Source organism: Spermophilus citellus (assembly GCF_964194105.1).
Source record: "Spermophilus citellus genome assembly, chromosome: 1".
Classification (NCBI taxonomy): domain Eukaryota; kingdom Metazoa; phylum Chordata; class Mammalia; order Rodentia; family Sciuridae; genus Spermophilus; species Spermophilus citellus.
In genome coordinates this window covers 280916106-280933632 of record NC_138182.1, presented here as the reverse complement: position 1 = coordinate 280933632, position 17527 = coordinate 280916106, and the positions used below count along the sequence as shown (strand labels likewise).

The 17527-nt window shown below is 43.2% G+C and overlaps 1 protein-coding gene across 4 annotated transcripts in view; it reads right to left on the bottom strand.

Annotated features, from left to right (window-relative positions):
* SEMA5A (semaphorin 5A) overlaps window positions 1-17527 on the bottom strand; it is a 492204-nt gene that overhangs the window by 306249 nt on the left and 168428 nt on the right. For all 4 annotated transcript variants that reach the window (XR_014021130.1, XM_081286868.1, XM_081286870.1 and 1 more), the window contains exon 3: window positions 13398-13594. Coding sequence is in view for 3 of the 4 variants with exons in the window: in XM_081286868.1 (XP_081142994.1) it covers window positions 13398-13521 (124 nt within the window). In the remaining variant the exon portion in view is untranslated. The remainder of the gene's footprint in view (window positions 1-13397; window positions 13595-17527) is intronic.

The window sequence follows — 17527 nt, the reverse complement described above, 5'->3', positions numbered from 1 at the left end:
CTTTACTATTGTGTACTATGTTAGATTTAGGCATTTTTACAGATACCTGTTGTATTGTTGAGTGAATAGTTTCTACTCCTAGTTTTTATTATGACTGTGTGGTGAATTTTGTCAAAATTTTAACTGTGGAGGTAATTATTTTGTAATTTAGTCAAACATGGCATTGATTTACATGGATTGATTCTCAAATGTTAAATATTTGCAATATTCTAACATTGACTTTGTTGGATGAAACCCACTCAGACACAACACATTATCCTGTTTTACAAGTTGAGGGTCTGATTGTTAAATGATATTAAGGATCATGTACACATATTCAAGAGGGATCCGGGTTGGCAGTGTGGCATATTGATATGTCCTGTCTGGCTTTCATACCAGGGTGAATTTGCTCTCTTAGATTAGTTGGAATGCATTCTGTCATGTTCTGCTCCCTAAAAGTTTGGATAGAATTGGTATCATTTTTTTTTCTTAAATATCTGGAAAAATTCACAGTTGAAGTTATGTGGGTTTAAAGTTTCTTTATTAGAAGATTTTGAAAAATGTATTAAATCGCTTTAATGAACATAAAATGAGTCGGCTTGCCTTTTTCTTCTACTATTTTTTTTTCTTCTGAAACAGCCCAGGCTGGCCTCAAAACCCTAGGCTTAAGGGACCCACCTGCCTCAGACTCCAAGTACCTGAGTCAACAGGTACACACCACCATGCCTGGGGTTGCCTGTCCTTTAAGAGCTTGGATAGACTGAATTTTATGAAGAATTTATCCATTTCATCTAAGTTGACAAGTTCAGGCATGAAATTGATTATTCTTTGTATTCTATTACTATTCTTTGGGGATCTGCAGTGCTTCTACCTCCTCGTTTATTTCTAATATTGATAAATTATGATTCATCTATTTTTCCTAATCAATTTTGCTAGAGGTTTGTTGATTTTATTGGTCTTATCAAAGAATGGGGTGTAATCTCACAGATCTTATAACAACCTTTCTAGTTAACTGACCTATGCTATTTCTTCCTTTTCCTCTTCATTCAGCTTACAATAGATATTATTTGCTGTTGTTTTTTCCTGCTTTCTAAAAGAGACTCAAAGCCATTGATAAATAGATTTTTCTCTGTTTCTAATTAAAGCAAAGACTGCTATAATTTCCCTTAAGTTTTGCTTTTTCTGTATATCACACACTTGGTTAAATGATGACTTTATTTCCATTTGGATAAAGTATTTTTTATTTTTTCCCTGAGACTTTTTCCCTAGCCAGGGGTTATTTACAATTGCATCGCTTAACTTCCAACATCAACTTCATATATGATTCTGTTACTGATTTTTTCTTTGATTCTGAAGTGGTCAGAGTTCACACTGGCACAATCCTAACCCTGCTTTTGTTCCCCATCATTACACTATCTTGAAAATTCCTTCCAGCAAGCTGAGGTCATCAAAGGGCATCTCAGTTTTTACTTCATTTATGTGATCAAAATCCCACTCTGGCTGGGCACGGTTGGGCATGCCTGTAATCCAAGCAGCTCGGGAGGCTGAGGCAGGAGGATTGTGAGTCAGCCTCAGCAAAAGCAAGGCTCTGAGCAACTCAGTGAAACCCTGTCTCTAAATAAAACACAAAATAGGGCTAGGGATGTGACTTAGTGGCCGAGTGTTCCTGAGTTCAATCCCTGGTACCCCCTCCCCCCCCAAAAAAGACCCACTCTGCCGTCTGCCCAGTGTCCACTCTCTAAAGATCTTAGCGTTTAATATTGTATCTATTTTTCTTGTTATTTAAAGCATGAAGGTACATCGAGTCCCTTGTCCATCACAGTCAGATGCTAAAGTTTTCTACATCATTTTTCAAAAATAATCATCTGTTTACCAGATCTTGAACAAATATGAGAAGAAACACATGGAAGTTCTCTGACAATCTGTTTACAATTTCCAAGTCATATTAGATATTATATTTAAAAACTATCTTGGTTTGCATTTGTATTCTCAAAGCTAATTAATTTAGGTTTGGATTTGTGCCTTAGTCCACAAATTTATAGCCTAAGGATTTGTTTCCCTCATATGGGATTGAGGATTTATGATTTGCATGTTTGCGTTTTGAGGATTTTTTTTTAAAGTAGTACTGACCCTTTGGAATTAAGAAATAGAAGAATTAAGGATGAATCATGCTTTTGTTATTCTCTTCCTTTTTTTTTTTTTTTAAACTCAGAAACATTTGAATCTGGTTCGAACCATCCCTGCAATGGTGTATTTTATGAATCGATCCAAGCTGAAGGCTGCAGTATCCACTGGGATACAGGCACATGTGGCCTTGTACACTTTGGATGTATTTTCATAAACACACAAAGTCTCACTTCACCTACTCTGTGGTCCTCCAGAGGGGACATCCTCTTCCTCATGTTTTAAGTGTAAGTGGGAGCACAGGGTCGTGTCATCCGCAGTGTCCACACTACGTCTATGGTACAGCACACAAATCCATCCCTTGTCTCCTACCCATGTTGCTCCTTCCACCTCACCCGCCAGCCAAACCTCGCTCAGTTAAGAGGCCAGACCTAATTCAGGACTTGTCCTTTAAGCTGTCGCACCCTCAGTACAACACTGTTCCTCAAAGATGACTAGGGCAACTCTTTGGCTGCTATTCAAGGGACATTCAAGTGCAAAATAAGTGGCCTGAGCAGGTGATCTGAACTCCAACTCACTCACTTGCTGAGTGGTCCCAGGGCCTCCGCCCAGGCTCAGGACGCCATGTGCGCAGCACCGAGGTATTCTTCCCCTGCTGGCAAACTGACACTGGCCTCCAGTTTTCTGGTGTGCAGAGTCAAGTCTCTAACCTTCACACTGGGAAAGGGACGCTGTTTTCACTTGGCTTCAAGGACGAATCCGATTCTCCCTCCTCCATCCTGCTTTCTGTCTTGTCTCTCCAAACTCCGTCCTGACCCGGCCCAGGGCTACTCACAGGGCTGCCTCTTTCTGTATTGATACTCTTTCCTGAGGTTCTCACCCAGCCTAATGACTAAATGACATCTAGTGCTGATCCCTCCAGACTCCAGCCTTGAATATGCCACCCAAAACCCACGTGCCCAAGACTGAGCTCCCACAGCCCCAAACCCGAGTGCCTTTCCTCTGGTCTCCCTCACCTCACAGGTCACACCCCGGCTCTTCTATTACACAAGCAAGAAGCCCAGAGCCAGGCTTGCCCTCTCCTTCTCTCATGCCACACACATTGTCTGAAAGGAAACCCTTGACCCATCTCCAAAATAAGCTATGTCTATTATAGCACTGGGCCTCACGTGCCGACAGCCTCCCTGGGCCAGCGCATCTCCAGCAGGCCCACACACCAGCTCCAGGGCTTCAGTGCCCTGCAGCCCAGTCTCCCTCCGCCAAGGCAGTCCGTCCTCAGCACAGGGGTCAAAGAGGTCCTTTCAATCACATCAGATCACATCATTCCTCTACTCAAAATCCTCCAGTCATTTTCAATCTCACTAAAAATAAAATCCAGATCCTTACTGGTTCTCCAGGCCTGGCCCATGGTACCCTCGGATTTCATCCCCACTGCTCTCCCCGGGGCTCACCTCATTCAGTTGCCCCAGCCTCCCTGCTGTTACTCAAACCTGCAAATACGCTCCCTCCCACCTCAGGGACATTACCCTTGTCCTTCCCCAGCCATCTTGGCCTGTACCCCCTCCCCTCCATTAAGCCTGAACTCAACTGGTCTTTATGAGTCATGACCTGGCTAGAAAAATAGAAATTACACAAGGTAGCTCACATTGAGAAATCTAATGTAGGACATAGCTGTAAAACTGTGCATTGGAGAAGTTAATGCTCAGTGAAGTTAGCCAATCCTAAAAAAAAACAAATGCTGAATGTTTTCTCTGATATAAGGAGGCTGACTCATTGGGAGGATAGGGAGGGGGAGCATGGGAGGAAGAGATGAATTCTAGATAGGGCAGAGGGGTGGGAGGGAAAGGGAGGGGGCAGGGGATTAGCAAGGATGGTGGAATGTGATGGTCATCATTATCCAAAGTACATGTGTGAAGACAGGAATTGATGTGAACATACTTTATATACAACCAGAGGTATGAAAATTGTGCTGTATATGTGTAATAAGAATTGTAATGCATTCCACTGCCATTTATTTAAAAAAAAATAGAAAAAAAAAACTGTTGTTAGAAATGGAAGAGCAGAAGACTGAGGGTGGGACCCAGGAGAACCAAAAGGAAAAAATGTGTGACCCCCAGAGTCAGGGCGCTGAGGGCAACCTGGGCTGGGCCCCTAGCTGCCCTCACTGAGAGGCTCTTTTCCAACACCTGCAGCTCCGGTGCAAATTTGCAAAAAGCACAGCCTTCTTCTGGGCTGCAGGCATCTGGGGTCCCAGTGTTTCTGGGAGCAGGAAGATGACCCTGTCTATGCTCTCAGCTTCCTTGGTCCCAGCTGCATGCATCACAGCAGGAACCCAGGGTTCCAGGAGCCTGAGCAATGCAGCTGACCCCCTGACCAGCTTCCCAGAGCAGATGACAGAGGGCACGGCAATTTATGATTTGTTTTATAGAAAACAAGAAGAGAGGAGTTCAAAGAGTCCCAACACAGACATGACAGATGTCTAAGAGGGCGATACTAATCACCCTGGACTCTACACATCGTGTATATATATTGAATCATCACCTGTACCCCCAAATATGCACAAATATTACATGTTGATTTTTTAAAAACGAGAACATGAAAAGGACAGGTAGCAAGCTTACAGGCCAAAGGTGAATGTGGACACATTTGGTGAGCCTAGACACAACTGCCAGCCCCTCCTGCCCTCACCCCTCCCTGCCCTGTGTCTTGCCTCAGCCCTCACCACCACAGACACACTTCCTAACACCTGATCTTCTGTCTCCCTAACAGAAGGTAATTGTGGGTCAGGATTTGTATCTGCTTTGCTTACTGGGGTAACCCAGTGACTAAACAATTTCCAGCACATAATATGCACTCAATAAATATTGATCAAATTATTAACGAACTGGACCTCTGCTTTTATCTTCAAAGGAGCAGAAGGTAAAATGCTCTGTGTGCTAAAGCCAGAGAATCGAGTGGAACAAAATCAAAAACACAAATGAGAATGGCAATCGTTAATCTCCTCCTGGGAGCTACCTGGAGCACTCTGCTCAGTGTTCCTGGCGTCAGGGTCTCATTTCATTGATTTTAGTTAATAAGGTTTGTCAGCTCGCTAACATGCTGCCCAGGGGTGTTTTCAAGGTGGCAATGGTCAAACAGCATAACCAGGACTTCTTCCCACCTGGGACTGAAAAACCCCATTCATTCCCTGCTTCAGTACCCAGTGTCACTGTGGTGACACTGAGCCAGGCAATGCTCTTGGTTATGAATAAGAAAGCAAAGCTTCCTGCTTCCTGCAAAGCTCCTGATTAGACATGTCCCTGAATCTCATGGGGGAGCTGGGAGAGAAAGAGAAACTAAAGAAAAAATTCTCCTAAAGCCAGAGTGTACCTTCTGGCCCTCCTTCACCCAATGATTAAAAAAAAAAAAAAAAAAAAAAGACACAGGAAAACAAACATGCTAAGTGTTGATTAAATTAGAAAATAAACATGCTAAGTGTTGATTAAATTAGAAAACACAATGAATGAAATTTAGAAACCTCACTGTAGTCTTTTCTTGGCCCTATTGGTATCAGGAATTTCTTCCATGCTCTCTGCAAGAGTTGGCATGAAGTTTGCTCTTAAACGGAACTCTAGTTGCTAACCTGGCTCTGATATTAGAAGCAAGAGGAGCTAGAAAAGCACTACCCAATTAAAATTTAAAATATATGCACCTACACTTAATCTCCAGCTTTTTCTTCCTACTTAAAATAAGGGTGATGAGATTTTATCTATCTTCAGTATGTCAAACAGATGAATTGCTTAGAAAGATTACACTCTGCTTAAAGATAAATAAAAGACAGTAAGGTACTCGGGCCAAATGAAATCACTGTTTTAAATCAGAATCCTGACAATAATTTATAAAGTCTTATTCCAATTTTAATTTGATTACATTGAACTACTTCACACAGAAATCAATCCATTTCAAGATTTGAGTAATAAAAAATATTTCTCTATCAAGAAAAATTGATCAAAGACAATTAAAATTTCATCTGAAGATATAGATGTTCAAGCTTATCAATTATTTCATTAGTGGGACTGGATGCAATAGTGACATGAAAATTAAAGATTTTTCACAACTCAATAAATCATTTTTGTCAGATCCTAATCATTGTTTATAAAAGTGTGCAAGAGAGACCCCCTAGGCTCTCACCAGTGATCGATAAAAACACAAAAGTATAATCAAGAAATTGGAGCCAATACTCACTCAATTAATAACCTACACTGCTTTTATGTTTGTTTTCTTCCAGTCTCTCTAGGCACTCAGGAGTAATCGGTATATACCTGTATTCTAGGGTGGAAAAGTTGTATGTTTTAATGTACCATTTCTCTAGGTAGAAAACTAGCACCACACTGTAAAAACAGAAATGCACACCAAGTGCAGTTTTTAATGTAAAAATTAGGTGGTGTACTTGGTGTCTCATTTGCATATAAGTTTGTGTATTTTGCCTTTGTGATTTTGACCTCTGTCAAGTAAAATATCCAGTCATGGGCATGGTAATAAAACACAGATTATGTATGAACCAAGGATTTTTTTAAAGAATGATCACAATTCTTTCCTCTTTAAGTAAACCCTCAGAAGCAAAACCTCAGATCCTACAGTGAAAGAGGAGAGAACACTCTGGTTTAGGTGAATTTCAGTTTCTATAGGGAAAAAAGTTTCATTCAAGAAAGTCTCAACAGTCAGCAGTATCTCATTATATTTTAATCAGGTTCATATGAAAATATCCAAACTAAATATTAAAATTAATGTAATGCAATCTATTTTTAATTAAAATAAATGTTCCTAATTCTTCTTCAAAGAAAGTAGGGCACCACCATTCAATCCCATGTACATGATTCCTGAAGGCCACAGTGGCAGGCCTGAGACTAGATGAAGAGAGAGAGGTACCGAAAGCAATTTTACCCAAGGTTTCTATGTTCCAAAATTCTGAAGCTCTGAAATCTTGTAGGTATTCTAGACAATATCTAGAGCAACACAGACACTAGATCCTAGATAAGAGACAAGACCCCACCTTGATCATGACTCCATATATTGGTGGCACATCAGACACCAGCCGGCCCAAACCCAGGGAGCGTGGGGACTGAGGGACACATATGGAGCCATGAGAGACACATGCAGCCAAGGACCACGCAAGGAAACCGTCACGGAAATGACTCCCCGGGCCCTTCTGGCAGCCCCACCCTCGTTTTCTAACAGGTGACAGTTGGCTGTGCCTTGGAGGGGAACTAAGGCTATCCAGACTGTGTCTTCTCCAGCCCAAAGAGGAGCAGCTGACTGGCCAGGTGTGGCCAAGAGGCCAGGGTCCTGTGCAGAGGACAAGGGGAAGAGTGTAGAGGCAGGAGAAAGGGCAGGAAGGGAGCTACCAAGGCAACAGGAAATGCACACATGCCACCTTGTGAGGGTAGAAAAGGTCTCAGCAAGGAAGAGGGGCCAGGACCCCTGCAAATGAACAGGATGATGCGTCAACACAGAGCTACACAGTGTGTGCTACTCTTTCTTGTCAACATTCAACAAAACAATTCTAACACATATATAAATATGATGTAATATAAGGACACGATTTGAAAGAAAAATAAAGGGTCCATTAAACTCAAGTTTAAAACCCTTTCGATTGCCTAAGAGCACCTGTGGGAACAAAGGCAGCTCTTTGTATCCAGGGTCCTGGGGAAGGCAGCAGAAGGCCAGGTGGAACTCCCCAGTTCAGCCCCAGGGAGACCCAGGCAGGAGCAGAATCCAGCTCCCTCAGCGCTAATTCTCTATCAAAAGTCCTCATAGCTCTTCCATATATTCTGACACAATTCTCAGGCCAGTCAATGAGCCCAGATGTAGAAAGACCCTGCACAACACCAAAGAGTTAAAAACAAAGATCCCAGGGACCTCAAGTGGAAATTGGTAGTGCCCTGCCTGATTTTGCAGGCAACAGTTATCTTGAACTTTAATAGTAAACAGTGCCAGCAAAGACACTAAAGAAAGGCCTCCTAATTCGTCATGATATTAAAACTCAAGGCAAAGGGAGCCAGAGTATGGCATGACTCACCCCGCCAGTGGTCTTTCGAAATATGAAATTGCTCCCCATAAACCAATTCCCATTACTGAAGCACACTCTGTAAATAGCCAACATGCTGGGTAAACCTTAATCAATAAACAAACAAAAGCAGAATATGGCACTATTGCCTTAAGTAGACATTAAACATTTAAAACTAATTTCAGAGATGGTTATGAGACTCAGTAAGCACACTGGGAAACATGCTGCCTGACGGGTCACTATTTCCTCCCCGTTTATTGGAACAGACATTTAGGAAAATGACAAGGACATAAGTGTGAATAGGGCATAGGTAATGGGTGGCACAGTCAGGGATAAATATTCCAGAACACGCAGTCAGGGGAACAACCTTGCAAACACAGCAAGCTGTTAGGCGTGTTGAGCAATGAACTCTTCTAGACAGGATGAGCCTATGGTGGCAAATATTTCACAGAGGCTGGGGAAAAAAGATTCAGGCAGCATCTTCTGCCTGGCCAGGTACACGGAAGCAAGACGTTGACAAAGTGTGCTCAGCGCATTAAGAGGTCAATGCAGCGCCATCCACCTCATTAGCAGGCTCTGAGGCAGAATGCCTCTGGTGCATAACACTAAATCATGACATTTTTAAACGCATGTGGCAACCAAGACCTTAAAGTCAAAACCCTCCAGTTCTTAGGTTTGGTCTTCCTTATCAGTGTTTCAGCCTACTCTCTCCAGTTTTCATGCAAATGGTGGCCACCTACTGAGCAGTAACAAAAGCTATTTCCAGGACTGTCTGGGCTTCCACCATTCAAAGGAGACTTCTGGTGTGTGTTCCATCAACAGTTTTATCCTTCCTTCAGAGAAGCACTTCCTTCGTAGAGCCCTCAGACTCTTGGCCCAAGGCTGCCTCCTCCTCCACCAAGACACAAGGACTCAGAGTTTCCCGCCCTCTACCCACTAACAGCTGCATCCTGAGTGCCCTGGCTTCTCCCCTGGGGGTGGAGTCTGCCTCCTATAAGATCATCCCTCATCTGTTCCCAGCATCCTCACCCCTCCCACTGCTCAGAGACTTTGCCTACTCCGTTCTCTCTTCCACTCTCTCTCTTCAGCCCCTTCCTTCACCTGGCTCTTTGTCATGGCCACAGAAGGATGATTTAAAAATGCTTTTTCTAAAAGCTGTTTCTTGGTCTCATGTCCCTGCCTGGCTGAGATAATACTTCTCTCCCTTTGTGTCTAATTTTTTTTACCTTCCGTTTATCCACAACCACCAGGTTTCATCTTGCTAGCACCACCTGAGACCTACTCTAATAAATATCATGTTATGGGCGGGAGTGTGTCCCACAGAAGTTAATTCCAGGTTCCTGTGAGTGGGGCATTTCTTGGAAATAGTGCCTTTGTAGAGGAATCATTTGAGATGAGATTGTTTGAGAGGTGACCTTGTAAGAGAAGACAAAAAGACTCAGACATACAGGGAGAACACAGAGCCTACACACCAGGCGATCGGATGATCCTCCTACAAGCCAAGGAAAGCCAAGGGTGGCTAACAACTACAAGGAGCTAGGAGGAAGGTTCTTCCCCAGAGCCTACAGAGAGAGCAAGGCCCTCCCAACACCTTGATTTTGGATCACTAACCTCCAAAACTGTGAGAGAGAACATTGCTTTTGTTTCAAGCCAATCATCTTTGGTAATTTGTTGTAGCAACCATAGAACGAGAACACTCCGTTACTGGCAGAATTTCTGGAAGGGCACCTAAGGGTCCCAGTTTCGGGCATAGAGGATTTTCAGTGCTACAACCTAGAAAGTCTCAGCCAACCAGCACAAATGTGCCACTCTGCCTCCTCTGGAACACTGCATCAGTGGATAATCTGATGGCCTCCTTCCTCTTGAAAAGCTCTCCTTCCCTGGTTCCAAAGTGCTGCTCTCAACTAGGCAATTCCTTCCAAAGTCACAAAGGAAGGCAGCCTTTTCATTCCAAAATTACCACATCCCTCACATCTGCCTCTCTGATGGATTCTGCATGCAGTCAAGGTGCAGGAATGTGCATGTCACACTCAGAGCTCCCACTAACCACATGAGCCTCTTCCGTTTTACTTCCTCCCCCATAACTTCAGCCAAGGAGCCATGACTCTGTTCAGGATGCCTGCCAGGACCTGCAAGCTGCCTTCCTGCACTCCAGGGCTCATCACTTGCCCCTTTCCTCTCCCTGGAGTACCTCTCCCCTCGTGATTCCATAGACACCATAACATTCCTGGAAACCCTCCTTAGCCCCTCCTGCAACCCGAGCTACTGCTCCCTAGCTACTTCCTCCCTAGCTCCCTGCACCCAGTGCAGACACCTGACAGAAGGTAATGCAGTGGTCCTTTTTACTCACAAACCTAATAACAGTCTGACATTTTTTAACAGGGAATTTTGCCTCTATCACCTCAAAACGTAGCACAGACCCTGTTCCTTAACAGATACCCAATGAATGTTTATTGACTGTTCCCTTAAAATTAAAAACACACAAATTAAAAATACGACAAGATGCCTATTTTAATCAATTTTTTTTTCCCCACTGTGAACCAAAGATGGGACAAGAACAATTTTAGAGAAGGAAAAGTTTATCTAGGGGCTCACAGTTCCAGAGGTCTCAGTCCATGGGTGGCCAGCTCCATTGCTCTGAGCCCAAGATGCTGCGGAACAGCATAGGGGAGAGGAAAGCAGCTCAGAACCTGGCCACTAGGAAGCAGAGAGAGAGCTCCACTCACCAAGGACAAAATATAACCCCCAAAGGCACACCTCCAATGACCGCCCTCCAGCCACACCCAACCTGCCTACAGTTACGGGGGGTTAATGCACTGATTCATCTAAGGCTTTTATGACCCAATGATTTCATCATAAACTTTCTTGCATTATCTCACACACGAGCTTTTGGGGGATATCCTGTATCTAAACCGTAACAATGCCACTTATGAATCATAGGTCTGACCCAAATCCCAAAGTCTGACCTCACGCTCCACAAGGAAGACAGCAGCAAACTGGATCCTAACATGCAGGGCAGGGAGAACACAAGGTGGGGCAAGCTTCATGAGAGGGAAGGGGGCAACCTCTGCAAAGCTCTACACAATCACTTGGAGACCCTGGAACCTCTTCCCACGGTACCCTGCTTCTGCATAAAAAAATGCTTGTGGGGAGCACTGTTCACCAAAACACCACCTGTGCTGGCCCATGGCAGGAAACGACCTAGGGAAGATCAGGGCTCACCATGGTGGACAGCCAGCGGCATGGCCACAAACAGAAGAGTGTCGATTCCTGTGTGCTACCAGAGCGTGGTATCCACCAGGCATCACTGTGTCCAAAATGTTCCTAGGAACAACTGCTGACTTTTATCTGAGAGATTTGAATACATGTTTTTTTCATAATGCTATATATACTGCTTTGTTTATATCACAAAGGAAGTATAAATCATAAAGTGTGACTAAAGGAAAAGAAAACAGGGAGCAAAGATAGAGCCCTCCAAACACTCACATTTCATTAATTTACCTTGAAACTACATAGTAATTTAATGTCAACATGAAGAATTTTTAAACATCAAAAGCAAAATTCAACAAAAGAAAGTAACTGACTTAGGACTAGTGGTGTAGCTACACAGAAGGAAATTATTTCAAATGATTTTAAAGAGATAATTAAGTCTCCTAGATTTCCCCAATGAACTATACATCCTGAGGACCAAGAAGAGAAAATATCTTAAAGGCTTTTCAATAACCGAAAGCAACTAAAGTGGCTTTGAGCTCCTATTCTGAAATGAGAGAGCGTGTTCTGTGGAAAGGGTAGAGGGATAATCATGGGGCCTGCCCACTTGGGATTTCCTGCAAGGGTGAAAAACAAGAGGAGAAGGGAGAAATGGAAGAGGCTAAGAAAGGACCTAGAGTCCTGGAGTCGAGTTGGAAGTATCAGAAGGAAATTATGGTAATTGCGTTTTGGAAAAGGCCTTTCCTTAGCACTGTCCACTAAAAGCCTAGCTGTGGGTATTGCTCATGCACCCAGCAGCCAGAAATGAGTGACTTCAAAGACAGCGTGGGGGATGTCAGAAGGACTCAGGACCAATCTCAGGAGGTTGCACTGGGCTGAAAGGCCAACAACAAACAACAACAAACATACAAACAAAAAACAGCAAAAGAGACTCAAGAAATATACTAACAAGTTGAAATTAATGGACTTCATGTTGATCCTGATTTTATTTAAAAAAAAAAAAAAGGAAGAAACAGAAATCAGGAATCAGGGCTTCTTTAGCACAAAAGACCCTTCAAGATCCCTAGATATCTGATGATTATACTCAATTACTTTTGTTTGGTGATTTTTTTTTGGGGGGGATGTTATTATAAAATCCTTATCTTTAATGGTTTTAAACTGAAATATGATGAATAAAAATTATAAGAATTGTTAAATTAGCATAAAAGTAATTTGATGAGTATAGATGGAACATGGGAAGTGGTTTGAATAAAAACAAAACAAAAAAACATGAGCCATGAATTGGTAAGTGTGGGGCTGGGTTTTCCTTAGACCATTCTCCCTACTTTCATATATATTTGAAGCTTATGGTATAAAGTTAAAGAAGTAACAAAATACAAAGCTATTTTGAATGAATCAGTAAAATACAGTATCTGACTTAGGCTGACAAGGTCAGTGTAAGAGCCCTGCGTGCAGGGCAAAGACTGATTTTTTTTTTTTTCATCCTAAATGCTTCAAGTGTTTGGGATAAAAAGACCCTCACTAAATTCAAATAAGTTTAAGCATAAATGAGTGGTTTTACAGACCAATTCACTAGCCCTAGATTTCCATGGAGATAACTTGAGGCTGGGAATCAGTTTTGCTCTGTAATGTTAGAGGCAAGGGGTGAGTTTTACAGGGACTTTGTAAGGTTTTGTTGGGAAATGCAAACATACAGGCTTTTTTGTTTTAGCTGGTTTTGCTGTACTTTTTATAGGTTACACTTTCATCCTCTGGCTCCCAGGAGACCTGCAGCATCTGTAAATGAAGGCAGCCTCAAGTAATAGGAGTTTGCTACCCATGGTAGAAATTTCTTCTGGGATCCTTCACTAAGTAGCGATCAGTTTCTGGCTATGGAATACTTGCAATGGAGGAGTTTTGTTGTTGCCTTTATCTTAAACAAAGTCCAAATCAAGACCCAAGGGGTAGTAGAGCAATAGTTACTCTATCATCCTCTGTCAGTGAAATGGAATCCACATTTTGCCCGTCACTTCTCAGGTGGGGCAGGCTTGCTCCTTACCTTTGTAGGAAATGACGGGGTGCTCAGCTCTCTGGCACTGGGCAGCGTCCTGCACCTCCGGCTGCACGAGTCTGCACATACCCAAGCTTGAGAACAGCCATGCAATGGCGCAGGCACCCTTCATGGTGAGCCGGGGTCTTTGACTCTGGGTGCTTGCCTTCTATGAAGCTCGTGATCCCCTCATGTGTGAAAGGTGCCTGGAACACAGAGGAGAACAACTGGTGAATGTGAGTTCAGGTTTTCTTAACTGTAAGTTTATGATTTGTGGAGACAAGAGGCCCTAGATACCTCAGGCAGAGTCTGTTCCTCGGTGATATTCCAGATTGTGTGTGTGTGAGTGTGTGCGTGTGTGAGTGTGTGCGTGTGTGTGTGTGTGTGTGTGTGTATGTGTGTGTATACAGACTTCTCTCTAATTTCATGTGATAACCCAAGTTTTAAGCTCCACTGAGTACCACAGTCACTTCCAAGCACTGCCAATTGAACAGTTGTGACCATCAACTGGATTTCCCTTGGAAATTTGTCACCACTCCCTTGGGCAAACTCTATGTGGAAATCTTAAGAATTCTTGCTCATTCCTTTTTTGTTTTTAACATTCAAAACATTCTATTTAATAACCATACAACCATTATTCTTTACAAATAAACTGATTAGGATTACTCCACCCAAAACATTCATAATGCCATATTTGATACATATGTCCTTTAATAGATGACCTGCCTAGAAATATTCTGGCTAGAGAAGGAATCTTAAAGATAATCTAAACTGAGAATCTACTGGGTCAAATGAAGGTATTACATTGGAGTTGAGAGTATTTAAAAATTCTTGTCAATTTAAACGATTAACAAGCTTCAAAATAAGAAACGCTCCTAACACATAACAGTCACCCTACCTGGAGGGTTACAAGAGTTAAGGAAGAGTACTCCTGCTATTTAGAGAGGTAAAGGACAGGTCCATGGAGCAGTTCATATTTGAGTATAATCCTGAAGGATGAAGAGGATTTCCACAGAGATTTCCAAAAGTCCATTCCGTGCCAAGGAAGGGAGTCAAAGTCACATTGCAGAGGACAGAAGGAGGATGCAGTGCCTTTGGAATGTTGTACGGGGCTCATCCAGACCAGGGAGTACAAAGGGAGCAGAGGAGGAGCTTCAGGAGCAGGTTTAGGTTTGGAAAGCAACTACATTAGCTGCGAGGTCTTCATTCATAGAGGACAAGCTAACACAGGGTATTAGTGCTGGAACCCACCTAGATAAGATCACCCTCACTGCAGTGGACTTAGGAAGCTGCTTCAAGGAGAGTACAGAGGTGCAGAGGTGAATTGGAAGCTACTTCAGTTGTTCAGAAAATAAATAAATGAAGCTGTGCCTTCAGGTGTTGTCAATGTGAATAAAAAGTTAAGACAGAGCAGATGATAGATGTGGTGGTAAAAGCAAGAAGAGCAAATTAAAGATGGACACATACTCTGACTTCCCTCCCACCCAGAGGCAGGTCTAGGCTCCCTCCACTGAATGGGGTGTTTCTAAGATGGCTTTGCTCAATGACTGAGCACAACAGAAGTGGAGGGGTGCTAGTTTCCAAACTCAGGTTGGCAGTTTCTACTTCCTGTCTCTTGAAGTGCCTCCTCTAGAGGACAAAGACACCATGCCAGAAGTCCTGTGACCCTGAGACTGCCATGCCTGAGAGACCACACATGATCTGGTTGGCAAGTCCCACTGACCCAGTTATCCCTGCCAAGTCACCGAATGTATTAGTCAAACTGAAGCTCACCAGGTGACTTTAGTAAATATCACAAGATTAAGAATCATCCAAGCAAACCCTGCTAGTATGATTTAGATGTCCCCCAAAAGCTTGTATATGAGACAATGCAAGAAGGTTCAGGATAAATGATTGGGTTGTGAGAGTCTTGACCCAATCAGTGAATTAATCCCCTGGTGGAGATTAACTGAATGGTTACAGAATTGCTAAGACATGGCTGGGGGAGGTGGGAATTGGGGCGTGACTTTGGGGTATATACTTATATCTGGAAAGTGGAGTCTCTGCTTCCTCGTTGATAGGTGAGCTGCTTCTCTCTGCCACACTCTTCTGCCATGAGCCCCAAGGAATGGAGCCTGCTGTCTATGGACTGAGACCTCTGAAACCATGAGTCCCTAAATAAACTTTTCCTCCTCTACAAGTGTTCTGGTCAGATCTTTTAGCCATAGTGGCAAAAAAGCAGACTAAAACACCTGCCAAATTCCTGACTCCAAAAATGTAAAATATAATAAAATGGCCATGGTTCTAATCTGCTACATTTCAGAAACCTACAGCAGAGAGGCATAGATGGATATGGACTCAAACTGAATAATGTAAGAGTCTCTGGAGGACAACGCTGCCATTCATTTAAATATGATGATGCACAGAAGGATTTTGTTAGAAGAAAATATCATTTAGTCTTGCACATGTTGGGTTTAAGATGCTGTAGGAATATTTAGGGAAATGCAGTAAAGTGCTGAAATCCATATTGGGTGCTCCGAGAGAAACAATTCAGAGATAGTGGGCCACATTTAGCATGGTTGAAATCATAAATTTGGTTGATGCTCACCAAAGAGGAAGCATGGGGGGGGGGGGGGGATAGAGTGCTTTGTGTAAGAGGAAGCGATCACAAAAGTGACCACCCAAAGATGACAAAAGAGAACAGAGACAGGCGAACAAGGAAGGTGGCACCATGAAGGTCAAGTGAGATTGGAGCAGGGAAGTAACAGGTTTAAAACAAGGGTATATGTCACCAGCGTCACAAGAGGCAGAGCAAAGGTCACTGGCCTCAGCCAATGGTATTCAGCTTGAAGGGAACAGACTCGGCAGGACAAGACCCAGAATCCTTACAACAGGGACTCAAGGAAGGAACAGGCGGAGGGATGCGGAATAGAGCATGAGTGTCTCCCTTAGTTGTTGGTGACAGAGAACATGAAATCACGTCATCTCTAAAAGGTAAAAGTTAGGAAGGTAAAAGTTTTAGGATAAAGAAGACGAATTGGAGTGGTTTGAATGGTCCCTCCCCCACCCATGCTGGACTTAAACTTCTAACACAAGAGCCTGAGGAGCTGGGCTTTCAAAAGGTGTGGGAAGTGACAATGGAAGGGTCAAAGGGCAGAGGAGTGGAGCATGGAGTTCAGTGGTGGGGCTCATGTTTACCATGTACAAGTCCCTGGGTTCAATCACCAGCACAAAATAAATGAAAAAATAAAGAAATAACAAAAAGAAGAAAACTTTTACTGAATTTCATGCAAACATCAACAAAAATGACAAGATCTGAAGGTCCAGATGGGTTTAGAGTCCCAATTCATTCACTTTTTATTGAGTGTCAACTATATACACAGCTCTCTATGCATGTTTAAATCACAGGGTGAATAGAAAAAAAAAAAACAGAACTGAGCAGAGCTAAGAGCCCCAGAGAAGTCTGGGGACCTGAAGAAAGTAAGGGACTCGAGAAGCTCTCATTGACAACCGCATTCAACTATTAGAGTTGTGCAAAGAAGCAAACCAACAACCAGCTGCAAAGCAAAACCAAGCCATGAGCTGGGCTTCTGCAGGAACCAGACCCACTGAGAAGGAGAGCAGGAAAGGAAAGCAGAGGGAGCGGAGCCAGAGCCCAGGTAAAAGCACCTGCATAAGAACAGTCTTCTCTTGGCTGTAAAATAAAAAGAAAGATTTTCACTCTTGTCATGCTCTGCAAAAACGAAGGCCACTCTGGAACTGCCACCCAGAGGTAGAGGCATGATGCCACCCATCTTTCCTTATCCTCCCAACTTAAGGCTTAAGATATGAAATTTCATTAAATGATTCATGTTAAGATAGCTATGCTTTAAACATAATTCATTTCTACTAAAGACCAAGGAGGTTCGGGGTACCCAGAGCAACCCAGCTGAGAGGCAGCTGGAGTCTATCACAGCCCCAGGTTAAAACAATCGAGCTATGGCAATGATGAAATGGGAGCAAGAGCAAGCCTCAGTAGGCCTGTGTGCGCCAGCCCTGTGGAAGTGGGGGCCACTGCTTACTCCACGCCTGGCACCCACAGAAGGTCACTAACACATGGGCTCCCACCAAGAGGCACTGCACATCCAGAGGGATTGGAACCCTGCCCATCTTGACCTCCA